The 13,185-nt window shown below is 36.1% G+C and overlaps 1 protein-coding gene across 3 annotated transcripts in view; it reads left to right on the forward strand.

The window, feature by feature from the left end:
• Window positions 1-13,185, forward strand: part of NADK2 (NAD kinase 2, mitochondrial) — a 49,697-nt gene that overhangs the window by 7,065 nt on the left and 29,447 nt on the right. For all 3 annotated transcript variants that reach the window (XM_010336674.3, XM_039471286.2, XM_039471289.2), the window contains exons 2-4: window positions 7,229-7,317; window positions 8,258-8,346; window positions 9,480-9,561. In XM_010336674.3, coding sequence (XP_010334976.2) covers window positions 7,229-7,317; window positions 8,258-8,346; window positions 9,480-9,561 — 260 coding nt within the window. The remainder of the gene's footprint in view (window positions 1-7,228; window positions 7,318-8,257; window positions 8,347-9,479; window positions 9,562-13,185) is intronic.

Consider the following 13,185-nt stretch of genomic DNA (forward strand, 5'->3'; position numbering starts at 1 on the left):
AGGGAAGGGATAGAACAATTTGGCAAGGGTAGGGATGAAAAGGAGAAAAGCCTTTTAATCTTTTTAAGGTTTAGATTTTCAGTTATGAGATGTTTAAAACATATCAAAACTTTTCAGAAAGTCACGGAACACCTGTGTAGTCAGATACCTAGACTTAATAGCTATTAATATTCTGCCATATGTGCTTCAGAATTTTAAAAATGGAAATATTACAACTAAAACCTTTTGCATCCAACTTTTCCCATTCCCTTCCTCACCAGAGGTAACCACTGCCCTGAAGTTTTATGTATTATTCCTCATACATATGTTTTTACATTTGTTAATATGACTGTATCCATAAACAAGTATAACCTCATGTTGTGTCTTTTAAAAGTTACATTAATGATAATTCTATTCTTTAGAATGTGTGCCTATTCTTTAGAAATTTGCTTCTCTTATTGACAGTTGGTTCCAAAACTCATCTATGTAGATACATGTTAATTTTTTTTTTTTTTTTGAGATGGAGTTTCATTCTTGTTTCCAAGGCTGGAATGCAATGGGACAATCTCAGCTCACTGCAACCTCTGCCTACCAGGTTCAAGCGATTCTCCTGCCTCAGCCTTCCAAGCAGCTGGGGATTACAGGCACCCGCCACCAAGTCTAGCTATTTTTTTTTATTTTTATTTTTAGTAGAGACAGGGTTTCACCATGTTGGCCAGGTTGGTCTTGAACTTCTGACCTCAGGCGATAGGCCTGCCTTGGCCTCCCAAAGTGCTGAGCCACCACACCCAGCCTGTTAATTCATTTTAACTACTGTACAATATTTCATTGTTTGGATAATTATTTTGCAGTTTTTCCATTATCTAAAAAAATACTGCAATTAGAAGTACAAATAGTTTTTTTGTAGACTTAACATTTTTGCTAATATGGTGAGGGTGAAATGGCATCTTTTAATTTTAGAATATTTGAATTAAATATTGAAAAACACAGAAGAATTTTTCTGTGTGAAAGGGAGAGAGCAGCAAGGCTTGTGTGAAGTTCATCTTGTAGCCAACAAACAGAACTCAAAACTGACTGTGATCCGCAATCAGAGATTGTCTTACATTGTGAATCAGTACATAGACTTGAAATAAAAGATAACAGGAAACAATTTAGCCTTGTTTTGTCTAGTATGTTTTATTTTCTAGTTAATGGTAATACTGGCTGTGATCATTAAATCGTGATCAGCTTATAATGCACTTTAAGACCATTTGAAAATCATTGCTCAATAGTAAGTATACTGAGGCCAAACAGGTAGACTGGACCTTATAAAGGTGGTAAGTCTCATGCCAAGAAGTTAGCTTTATCTCCTAGTGGTTTTCAAACTCTTTATGGTAGAATATAACCCTTGCTCAGGCTCTGTCTTTCCCCATAGGAATTGGGTGATGAGGGTCAATTTTTCTGAGACTTGAGCATTTTATTTTCATAGGATGCCCAAAATGTGATAGTGGTCAGGTTAGTTAGGGGATGGGAATTAGTCAAAGACTAGAAGGAACTAGTATAGAAAATCTGGAGGCAAGCTTTTGCATTAGACCAGATAAAAATTGTTGTGGTCCACAACTCAAGCAGTGGCAGCATGAACTGAAAGTGCATAGATTATAGAAATAATTCATGAATATAATTATTTGACTTCACTACTGACTGGCTGTGGAGATTGAGTGTGAGGGAAGAATTAAGGTGACACCTGGATTTATAAGTTGCTCATGTAAATGATGCTATCGTTAACTGATAAATGGGATTCAGAAGAGCAGATTTGAGGGGGGAGTATATAATCAAGTTTCAATATTTTTGGAGAGAGGTACTTGAACTATTTGTGGATGGATATAAAGGTAGCATTTGAAAATGTGAGGCTGTAAATCAAGAGACATAGGTTACTGGACTATAGTTGGTAGGCCAGTTTCCTGGAGTGGGGAGATAACTCCGGGAAAATGAAGTGAGAGCAGATAAGAAAACCAAAGTTGGAATCTTGAGCAATACCAAGGGAGGAGGTCAACAGAATGAACAGAGGAATGCAGAAATAGAGAATGATGGGGGAAATAAAGGTGAGAGTCTGGGAGAAAGAGTAAGTAGAATAGAGATGATATAAGATAAATACCAAATATATCTGAAGAAGTCTTTAGGGCTCAGTGTACTAGGTCTGATCATGTTAGGTGAATGGTGCCTAGGTGTTAATTAGGTGTTGTTAACATTTTAAAGTCAATTTTGAGTAACACTTGGGGTACCATTTCATTAAATGTATGCTTTTAAGGGTGCCTAAATTATGCCTAGTGAATTTAAATACTGAACTGTCATTGTCTCAAAAGTTTGTGCATTTATTATGTGTTAAATTTAAAAAGACTTAACTCTTTCCCTTATTAAGCTATCATGGAAATTACATAGAGTACAAAATAACAATACTCAACTGACTAGTAAAACAAGTCTTAAAAATTTGTAATTGCAATAAATTTAGTTTTGGATAAGTGAAACTATGTGATAATTTATTAAAAGTATTATAAACCATTTAGGTAATAGGATAACTACCACATCTGGATCTTAAAGTGTGATAAATCTATCCATTCAAAATCTTGCTTTTTTCCTTATATGCTATGCTTTATTTTAATATCAGAGCTGTGTGGGGAGATGTGATCTTGGCTTTTGGAGATTCTGTAGGAGAAATTCTTGGTTATACTGAAATGTATCTGTCTGTCTGTAAGTCTCTTGGAGTCACCTGCTTTTTCCGAGTGTCCTGATGAATCTTATATTTATCCATTTATTTTAATGGACAGAAGAATTAACAGGGTTTTGGGAAAAATATTAAAGATTATTACTAATAATGTTGTGTAACATTGCAGAGAATTGGGAATGTGTTCTAAATTTCAGTAATTTCTCTAACCTTTTAATGGTAAGACATTTTCTAAGAAATCGTGTTCTTGTTTTTGTCTGATTAAAGTTTTTAGATATTTGAAGTCATGTTATTTTCAGAGATATAGCAAGAAATTCTTACTTGCTTTTGCATATTCCTTTTAAACAAATGTAATTATTGGACTTCACTACTCACTGGCTATGGAGATTGAATGTGAGGAAAGAATTAAAGCCAGTCGTATAGTGATTTAAGCCATTCTAATTGATGCTGTTTATTAAGTGATTTTATTTCTTATCTGCCATCTTTATCCAGTTCGTGTTAATAAAGTTTAATAGCCCAATCAGCGAGGTCTTTAAAGAAAATAAGAACTTAAATTCTGTAAATGAATGTTGAGCATGACTTATTAGAAAATTAGTTCACAAGAAATTTGATGGGAATAAGAATTTATGAACTGACATTTCTGCTTCAATGTTAAGTATTCTGAGGCTGACTGAACTTTGTATTTAGAATTTCAGTAATTTTAGAATTGTTAGCAATCATAGAAAACTTGAAGTTTTTTGTTAGGTTCTCCAAAACTTTTTGTCTCACAAATTCCTTTCGCCATCTCAAGCCAGAGTTCCCTGACACTCAGCTGAGGGGTATCTTATTTTCATGGGACTTGCTGAGAACCAGGAAGTAAACATAGAAGTTTCTGAACCAGATAAGCATTTACAGGGCTTACACAGTAAGGTTTATATGCTTTTTTTCCTTGGTACATGTTCCATATTGTCCAAACCAAAACTTGGAACATAAAGTAAAAAGTCTGGTTAGGGAATTGAAGTTATTTACAGTAGAAGTGGTAAGTTAGGTGTAACTGTTCTGATAGGCTTATTGTACATTTGAATGGGTTCTCATTGTCCTTAGCAGTTTGCAGTGCCTTCTTTAATACATTTGATTGAATTCCACTGATAGTTAAATGAACAGAGTAGTAGGCACTCAAATGTTTGGATTAAGCTTTTTTAGAGCTGAATTTCTAGCTGTTTAAAATGTTCACTCCTAAAATGGGATTGTGAGAGATGATTATTATAACAAAATAATATCCTATAGTAACAAATCTAACTCTCCTCAATTCTGAGACCTGCTTTGTACACTGTTGTCACTTTTTGGGTTATCTTCCATAGCATCTGCTTCTGTACTAGTCTTCCTTTTCTGGAAAATGCATGCATGAGTTCACTCAATAAATACTTAGCCAGTACCTAGGCCCTAAGGAATAATGGCAAACAAGATAAGTAAGATCACTGTTCTCCCAGTACCTATATTCTAGTAAGGAGATTCAAATAGATTTTTTTTTAATACCAGGATAATTTTAGGTGTGATAAATGCAAAAAAGGAATTAACAGGTTTTGAGATGGCATAATTGGCAGTGGTGGTCATTGCAGCTTCAAGGGCAGCACCAGCAGCAGCTGTTTCAGCAGTTCTGGCACCCCAAAGTTAAAAAGAACTAGGGGTTAGGTGGAGGGATGCAAAGCATTCTAGCAAGTACAAAGGGAAGAGCTTGGTGAAAATAGACCAAAGAGACTAGAATGCGGGAATGGGGAGGAAAAATGAGCTGGGAGAAAGGAGCAGAAGTCAGGTGGCATAATCCTGGAGAGTTAATAGGAAGAAAGTGCCATTTGTAGAAGGGCATTAAGCTGAGGAAGAGACATGCTGTGGTCCCTCTGGTTTCTGTATGAGGAATAATCTATAGGGCACCAAGAGTGGAAGTAGGGAGCCCAGTCAGAGGCTTGTACATTGGTTCAGGTGTGAGATCGTGAGTGGTAGAGGTGAAGAAAGAAAAGTGCTTGGATCAAACATAGGATTTAGTAATTGGATGTGGAAATAAGCAAAAAGGAGGCATGGAGTGTGACTCTAGACTCTCGGCTTAAACCATAGGTGGGGAATTCTTGGGCTAGAAAATCAACTGAATAATTAAGTACTATTATTATTAATTGAATAATTAAATACTATTATTATTCAGTATTTAGCATGTTCAATATCTGGCCCTCTATTAATTTCAGCTGCCTGTTAGATATCCAAAGAAAGATGTCAAATAAGCAGTTCAATAAATTTATTTGAAGCCCCAAAGTTAGGCCAGGTTGAGAGAGAGCAGTTGGGAATCATCCTTGAAACTATAGATTGCCAAGGGAGAGTGTAGTGGTCCTTACTCACCGAGAGGTAATTAGTACAGTTTTAGTCAATCTGTACTGGGTAATGATAGTGGTCATCTGAATATTAATGCTATGTTGGTCCAGATTAAGAAATTCTACTCTAAGAAAGAATAGTTTTTCAGACCTGATTGACTTCTGTTGATTTGTTGATTAAATTAAATGAAGGAATTTTTTAAGCTGTTAATCTTAGTCAGTGCTTTCCTTTAAAAAATTCTTCATGTTGGTTGCATAGTCTAAGTATAATGAGGCTTTTGGCTAGGAATTAAACTTTGTCACAGGCTGTCTAATCTATTATAGTGTATCTTGGTGAGTTAACATCTAATAGCCAAATGCTTCCTCCGCTTCTCTTTTGTGATAATATAAAAAGATTACAAAGTAAGGACAAAACTATTTAAAAACTCTTAACCCAGCATTTGTAGACAAAAGATGGGGAAGGTAGGTATCAAAATATTAACACTAATTATTTTGAGCCATACGATAATACTTGATTTCAGTTTTCTTTAAATATTCATCTTCCATGTTGTTAGTGTTATAACCTTTAAAAAGTAAAATATGTATTAAAATGCTTTCTAAAAATTAGTTTAACTTCATAGTAAGTAATGTTTTAAAACAAAATATTTGAGATTATATATTAGGCTAGGTGTGGTGGCTCACACCAGTAATACCAGCTCTTTTAGAAGCTGAGGTGGGTGGATTGCTTAAGCCCAGGAGTTTGAGACCAGCCTGGGTAACATAGAGAAACCCCATCTCTACCAACAAAAAAAAAGATACAAAAATTAGCTGGGTATGGTGGTGTGCACTTGTAGTCCCAACTGCTTGGGATCCTGCGGTGGGAGGATGGTTTGAATCCAGGAGGTAGAGGTTGCTGTGAGCTGAGATTGCACCACTACACCCCAGCCTGGGTGACAGAACCAGATGCTGTCTCAAAAAAAAAAAAAAAATTGTATTAGACAGGTATTTGAAAAACTGATTTTGCTTCATAAAAAGGAAAGGCATAAGCTGGACATAGTGACATGTGCCTATAATCTCATCTATTTGGGAAACTGAGGCAGAAGAATCATTAGAACCTAGGAGTTCAAGACCACCTTGAGCAACATAGTTAAGACCCCATCTCAGGAACAAAAAAAGAAAAAAAAAAGGGGAAAGGAAAGATATAAAGGAATTCGGAGGAGCAAAGAAAAATAACATTTTGAATTTGAATTCTAGCATTCACTCTAGCAGACAAATTTTCTACCTGGTGATTAAATGGATGTTCACTAAGGATATTTCTGAACTTTTTTCTCTATATTTTACTTTATGGATTATTGATAAGAAATATACTTTAAGGCTGGGCCCAGGGGCTCACACCAGTAATCCCAGCACTTTGGGAGCCTGAGGTGGGTGGATCATGAGGTCAGAAGATCGAGACCATCCTGACCAACATAGTAAAACTCCGTCTCTACTAAAAATGCAAATAAACTAGCCAGGTGTGGTGGCGGGTTCCTGTAGTCTCAGCTGCTTGGGAGGCAGGGGAATTGCTTGGACCCAGGAGGCGGAGGTTGTAGTGAGAGCCAAGATCCCACCACTGCACTCCAGCCTGGTGACTGAGCAAGACTCCGTTTCAAAAAACAAAACAAAACAAACAAAAAAAACTTTAAAAAATTTAATGATAAGACAGTTATAAAATGTCACTCCAACTAGGAAAAATAATTCTTGAAGGACATATATATATCTAAAAGTTATCCTTTCTAATGGAGATGATCAGTCCTTTGCTTAGATTGCATGGAGTAAATTGCAAGTAGAGGTTTATCAATCTGAGAATAAGAGAGAAGCAAATTCAAGTGGAACAAAAGTCATTTAACTGCCTCTAAAAATATTAGTTTATCTTTGGTCATCAAGTAGCTGTATGCAATGTGTTCAAAAGCCATCAAAAATATAAAAAACTTGAACTGTGAAACATAAGATTTTAAGATCCTGGTGACTACATGATTCAGAAAACGTAATGCTATGTTTAGTATTAAAGGCAAATTACAATTTTCTGATATTGGGCTTTCTAGTTCAATTTTAACTTAGAGGTTTCACAGGTAATCATTAAAATATATTTTCAAAAAAGTGTATTTTTTATGGGGCTTTTAAAAAACAATATTAGAACATCATGTGTAATATATATTAGTAAAGCAACATTTCTTTTGTTTTGATATAGCTTGCATTGAAAGGCTCTAGTTACAGTGGACTTCTTGAACGACATCATATTCACACCAAAAATGTAGAACATATTGTAGATAGTTTACGGTAAGTCTATGGGATTGGGTCTTGGGTGGGATTTTATATTCAAGACTTCGAGTTTTTATTTTGTACTAGCAGCCCATTCTTAGACTTTTAGTGATGATTGTTATGATAAAATTATTTTCAGAAAATTATATTGAGGTTAATGGATTTGGTTTTATAGCATCTTTAAGGAAATACTTATTGTACTCTGAAAATGTCACAGATATTTTCAATTATTTTATCTTCCAGTGAAATGCATTTCCTGCAGAGTTAATTCAGTAATCAGCTGCCCTCAGCTGTGTACAGGGTGGGGTATGATTGTTAAACTGTGTAATGTTTTATTTATTAAAACAGACTAATGGATTATATGAGTATGCATTATAATATTTTTGAGTGTTTAAAAATTATAGAAACTTCTGTCTTAAAAATTACAGAAACTTCAGTTCAGTCAGGACGAAACACAGTTAGGTGTATACAAGAGAGTCAGTGTGAGAAACATGCAAATTACCAAGTATTTAGTTACTGTTTCAGTGTCTGGTCCTCAATGAATATTTGTTGGATTTAAAATAATGGCCTTCAGTTTTATAGTTTAAAATTTGTCACTCTAGATATTAGTCTTCTGGACCATTTTTGTATTATGAATTTAAGCATCAGAAGGAGTAGAGAAAATGAAATTTAACCAATATTGCTATTCATTAGTGGTTATAAAAGTTTTTAAAGAACATGGAGATTTGGGATATAACTTTCAGTTTATTCATATGCTGCCTTAATTATCATAGTTAATTGGCTGTTGTAATTAAATGAAAAACAAAGATAATGTTATAAAGCTCCATGTAAATTTGTTTATAAGATACAAATTTTTTATTTTACATCTTTATTGTAATAATCTGTCTCTCAGAAAACATATCCCTATTATATATATTATTAGTGGAAATTTCATATAACCTTTCCTTTTTTATCCTAGGAATGAGGGAATTGAGGTTCGTCTAGTAAAGAGGAGAGAATATAATGAAGAGACTGTTCAATGGGCAGATGCTGTCATAGCTGCAGGAGGTAATAATTTTATAGAAGTAAAGATGTTGGAATTTACAGATGTTGTTTAATACAGCTTATTTCCAGATACCCTAGGTCTAGCTAAGTCTTGCCATTAAACAAATTTTTGGATTGCTATGATTAAGTTTAAAACATCTGTTTTATACAAGTCTACTTTTTAAATGGATGATGTTACTGTGAGGTTCCTTGTGTATATTTAAGGTATGCATTTAACTTCAAATATGATTCAAAGGATCAGTTATTGTATTTTGGTATTACGGCAGTTTTAAGAAAAAAAATTGAAGTTGATAAAGTGTTTAATGAGATGAGGTAAATTCTGTTACTCTTTGGTCCCAAATACTTTTTTTTTTTTTTTTTTTTTTTTTGAGACGGAGTTTCGCTCTTGTTACCCAGGCTGGAGTGCAATGGCGCGATCTCGGCTCACCGCAACCTCCGCCTCCTGGGTTCAGGCAATTCTCCTGCCTCAGCCTCCTGAGTAGCTGGGATTACAGGCACGTGCCACCATGCCCAGCTGATTTTTTGTATTTTTAGTAGAGACGGGGTTTCACTATGTTGACCAGGTTGGTCCTGATCTCTCGACCTCGTGATCCACCCGCCTCGGCCTCCCAAAGTGCTGGGATTACAGGCTTGAGCCACCGCGCCCGGCCCGGTCCCAAATACTTATACTTACTTTTTTCTGTACTTTATCATTAAGTTAATGACTACTGTTTCTAAAGCTTCAAGTTGACAGCAGCTATTGGAGAGAAAGATTTTAAGATAGACCCATTGGATATGTTTTCGTTAAAATAATTTGTGAATTTGGACTGGTGTTATGGGAAAAGGAAAGAAGATTGGCTAATAGAAATTTCTGGATTAGAGTAGTGGTTACCAACAGTGGGGTGCTACTGGTATCTAAAAGGAATACCTCTGAAACATTCTACAGTGTCCCCATAGCAAAGAATTATTCTGCCTAAATCTAATCTTGCCACTTATGAAATCCTGGATTGGAGTGGGAGGGAGACTCAAAAGGTACAGTAGGTAGAAAGGGAGTGGAATAGGCTATGGCAGTTAGCAGGGTAGGATATGATTGTTAAAACCACTAATTTTCAAAATGGCCAAAAACTGGATATTGTGTTTTGTCCTGTGTTCCTTAGGTGATGGCACAATGCTGCTGGCAGCAAGTAAAGTCTTAGACAGACTGAAACCAGTTATAGGAGTAAACACTGATCCAGAACGGTGAGAAAGAACATAGACTTTTTGTTTGATTTGTGTGGTGTGTTTTTAATTTTTTTTTCAGGAAAACATAGATGCATTTCTGCTTTGCTTTGCATAGTATCTTTTTATGATCTATCTTAAAATTTGGAAGCTGTTCTTTATTTTCTCTACCACATTCACATTCCTGGGCTCTGTTGCTACAGACATTTTACTATGGTGTATGATGTCTAAGTGGAAGCATCATTGTTCCTGGCCACTGTGAATATTAGAACCATGTTCCAGAAACATTCTAGTAATGAAATTTAGGTATGTAGAAATGAGTAGGATTGTCTTTTATATAGTTGTTTTCAAGGATATAGCTCTGGTTTTAAGCTCAGGCATGAAAGATACAGATACATCTAGCTGGCATTCATGATAGGAAGTTATGCTATGAGATGGACCAGTCCTCACGTTTTAGCTTCCCGGTGGGTTGGGAGTAGGATCTATGAAATAATAGACCTGAGCTCTTGACCCAGGTGAGTGTTGTGGACCTTTGGTATTGCTGAGGAGGGAGAAGGTAATAATGATCCATTTTCTACCCTTCCTTATGAACTACCCTCATTATGCCACCACTGGCTTTTTGTGGGAGTGACTTTACTGACTTAATAAAAGGACCTGTCCAGACACTATTGGCACTTTTTTCTTTCCTTCCTCAGCTTTATTGATATTTACCCTCATTCTGTTCCAGCCATCCACAACCATGACTTTACTGAGACTTTATGATGATCTAGGATTTCCCTATCTCTGCAATCCTAATTAATTACATTCTGACTGCAGCCTCCTACCTTAACAGCAGACTTACTACTTTATCCCACTAAATCTGCCCATTGACTTTCAGTATTTTGATCCCCTCTGTTTTCTCCACTTAATTCTTCCTCACTTCATTCACTTTCTTAAATATTTCTTTCTTTCTTTTTTTTTTTTTTTTTTGAGACAGAGTCTCACTCTTTTGCCCAGGCTGGAGTGCAGTGGTGTATTCTCAGCTCACTGCAACCTCTGCCTTTTGGGTTCAAGCAATTCTCCTGCCTCAGCCTCCCGAGTAGCTGGGACTACCAGCATACACCACCACACCTGGATAATTTTTGTGTTTTTAGTAGAGATGGGGTTTCACCATATAGGCCAGGCTGGTCTCAAACTTGTGACCTCAAGTGATCCGCCCACCTCGGCCTCCCAAACTGCAAATATTTCTTTATCATTATCTTTCTGCACAATTCTAGATCAATCTTTTCTGTGTCTGCATCCGTACTGCTATGATCATCTGGAGGAAAAAAGTCATACTAATTGGGTTTGATGGCACTTCCAATTTGTAGTCTTCAGCACTTAGTGGACTCAGAGTTGCACACAAACTTCCTATGTAGCCCTACTCATCTCTCTTCTCCATTCTCTGTGGTGGCTGCTTCAGTAGTTCAACTTTTGCATTCACCTTGGCTTCTCTTATTCTTCCTTTGATAAGCTCACCTTTTTTTTTTTTTTTTTTTAAACAGAGGAATTGAAAATCACTCGATTAGAACTACTTATTTTCTCCTGCTTAAAAAAATCTTGTCCTATCATGTTGTTTTTTTCTGTCTCTCTCTTTGCACATGATTCCTCTTAGCCTAAAAAAGCTTGTTCAAGACTCCTGTTTTTCAAGAATTTTTAAGAATCCTTTACCCTGTGTCCCTCTCTTGGTTATTAGCTCTTTTCCTTCCACTTATCCCTAAGCTTGATTATCTTCACTTCTTTAGTTCTTAGTTACTTTCTAAAATTTGGCATTTGTCCCCAACCAGTTCATTGACTTTGCTTTTGCCTTAGAGACCAGTGATATCCTAGTTACTGAATCTACTGGATATTTTAGTCCATGTCTTACCTGATTTCTGTGAAGTTTTTGGTGCTAACTGCTCCCTTATTTCAGCTGTACTTTGTTGGCATTTGTGACACCCCTTTCTTCCTATCCCTGTGACTACTTCTTTGTATCTCTCTTGAAGGATCTTACTATTTGGATGCTGCCTAAATACTGATGTTCTTCTTCAATTCCTATATTGTCTCCAGAGAGGCTGATTAATACTGTGGTATTATTGGAGTCCCCTGGGACTCCACAATCTTTATTCCAACACTGATCTTGCGTCCATTCTTACCCTTACAGTTTCTTAGTTTCTTCTCCCAACTGTAGCCAGTGTGATTATTTTGTGACAGTTTGATAATATTATGTGACTTCTCTGCCTAGATTTTTTTGTCCTGGCTCCCCATTTAACTTAGGATAAAATCTATTTTTTTTTTTTTTTTAACTATGAATAGGGTGACAAACTCCTCCTGATTTTCTTGGAACTTTCCTAGATTTAGCACTGAAAGTCCTGTGTCCCAGGAAACTGTCAGTCCAGGCAAGCAGGGAACAGTTAGTCACCTTAAATGTGACATACACACTGTACAGTATCTAGCCTTTACCATTCTCTGTCCTTATTGCCTATTATTTTTCCCTTCATTCTATTCTAGCCACACTGGCCTCTACTTTGGATGTATCCAGTGGTATTAAAAATGTAACATCTACAGATAAAACTCTCCTTTCCTCTCTCCCATCATTTTTGATGAATGGAATTATCACCTGTGCTGAAGCTTTAACTACCTCTCCCTGACTCTATCATCACATTGATCCTATGTTCTAGGGAAATTACTTTTGAGTCCATCTCTTGCCATCCTCACTGCCACTAAAAATAGCTCAGGCCTTCATGGTTTGTTGTTTAAATTACTGAAGTAGCTTATAGTCTGTCTCCTTCTAACTTCTACTTTACACATTACCTTAGTCTTCTTTCTAAAGTGCAAATCTAATTGATTATATCCACTCCTTATTAAAGTCTGTTAGAGTTTCCCATGACTTTCAGGATACATTTCAAACTCCTTAGCGTAAGTTATATTATCTTTGACTATGTCTTGCCTATTTGCTTTTCTAGTTTCATCGTCCTCATATGTCCACAGGCATGATACATTCTTTAGCTTAAAAAATGTATTTTTGTTAACCGTTCTAGGATCAGCCTAGGATCCTTTCCAAAAGGGTGCTCCAAACTACAAAATGTAACTATATGAGTATCCACCAACATGCTGATTAGAGGCTCACACAGGGATGTTTTACTCTATGGGGGAGCTTTGTTGTTATGTAAGACCCAGGGCATAATTTGAGAGTAGGTGAAAGAGTTCTCCAGAAGGCCCATGTCCCCCCACCCTACCCCAACCACCCATGCCTTTGTATGTTTTTGTTTTTGTTTTTGTCAAAAGTACCCTTACACCACTTAGTCACTTCTGTGGTCTTGTTTGTTCAAGACTCTGGTGTTTCTCCTACATTGTAATTCCCTGTACAGAAGGAACATATCCCTATATATTTATTTTCTGTTTAATTATTTGTCTCTTCCATTAGACTATAGATTATTTGAGTATAGGACCTTGTATTTTAATTTCTCTGGCACTAGCATAGTTTTATACTTAGCTGGTAGGTAGTAAACACTTGAAAAATGAATCATTAATTAAATGATTTCAGGGAATAGGGATCGAACCCCAATCTAGCTGAGTAAATATTCCCACACATGTAAGTACCGAGAATATTGGTTCATCAATTAATGTTTGATTGCCGTCAATGTT

Source organism: Saimiri boliviensis, chromosome 1, assembly GCF_048565385.1.
Source record: "Saimiri boliviensis isolate mSaiBol1 chromosome 1, mSaiBol1.pri, whole genome shotgun sequence".
Taxonomy (NCBI): domain Eukaryota; kingdom Metazoa; phylum Chordata; class Mammalia; order Primates; family Cebidae; genus Saimiri; species Saimiri boliviensis.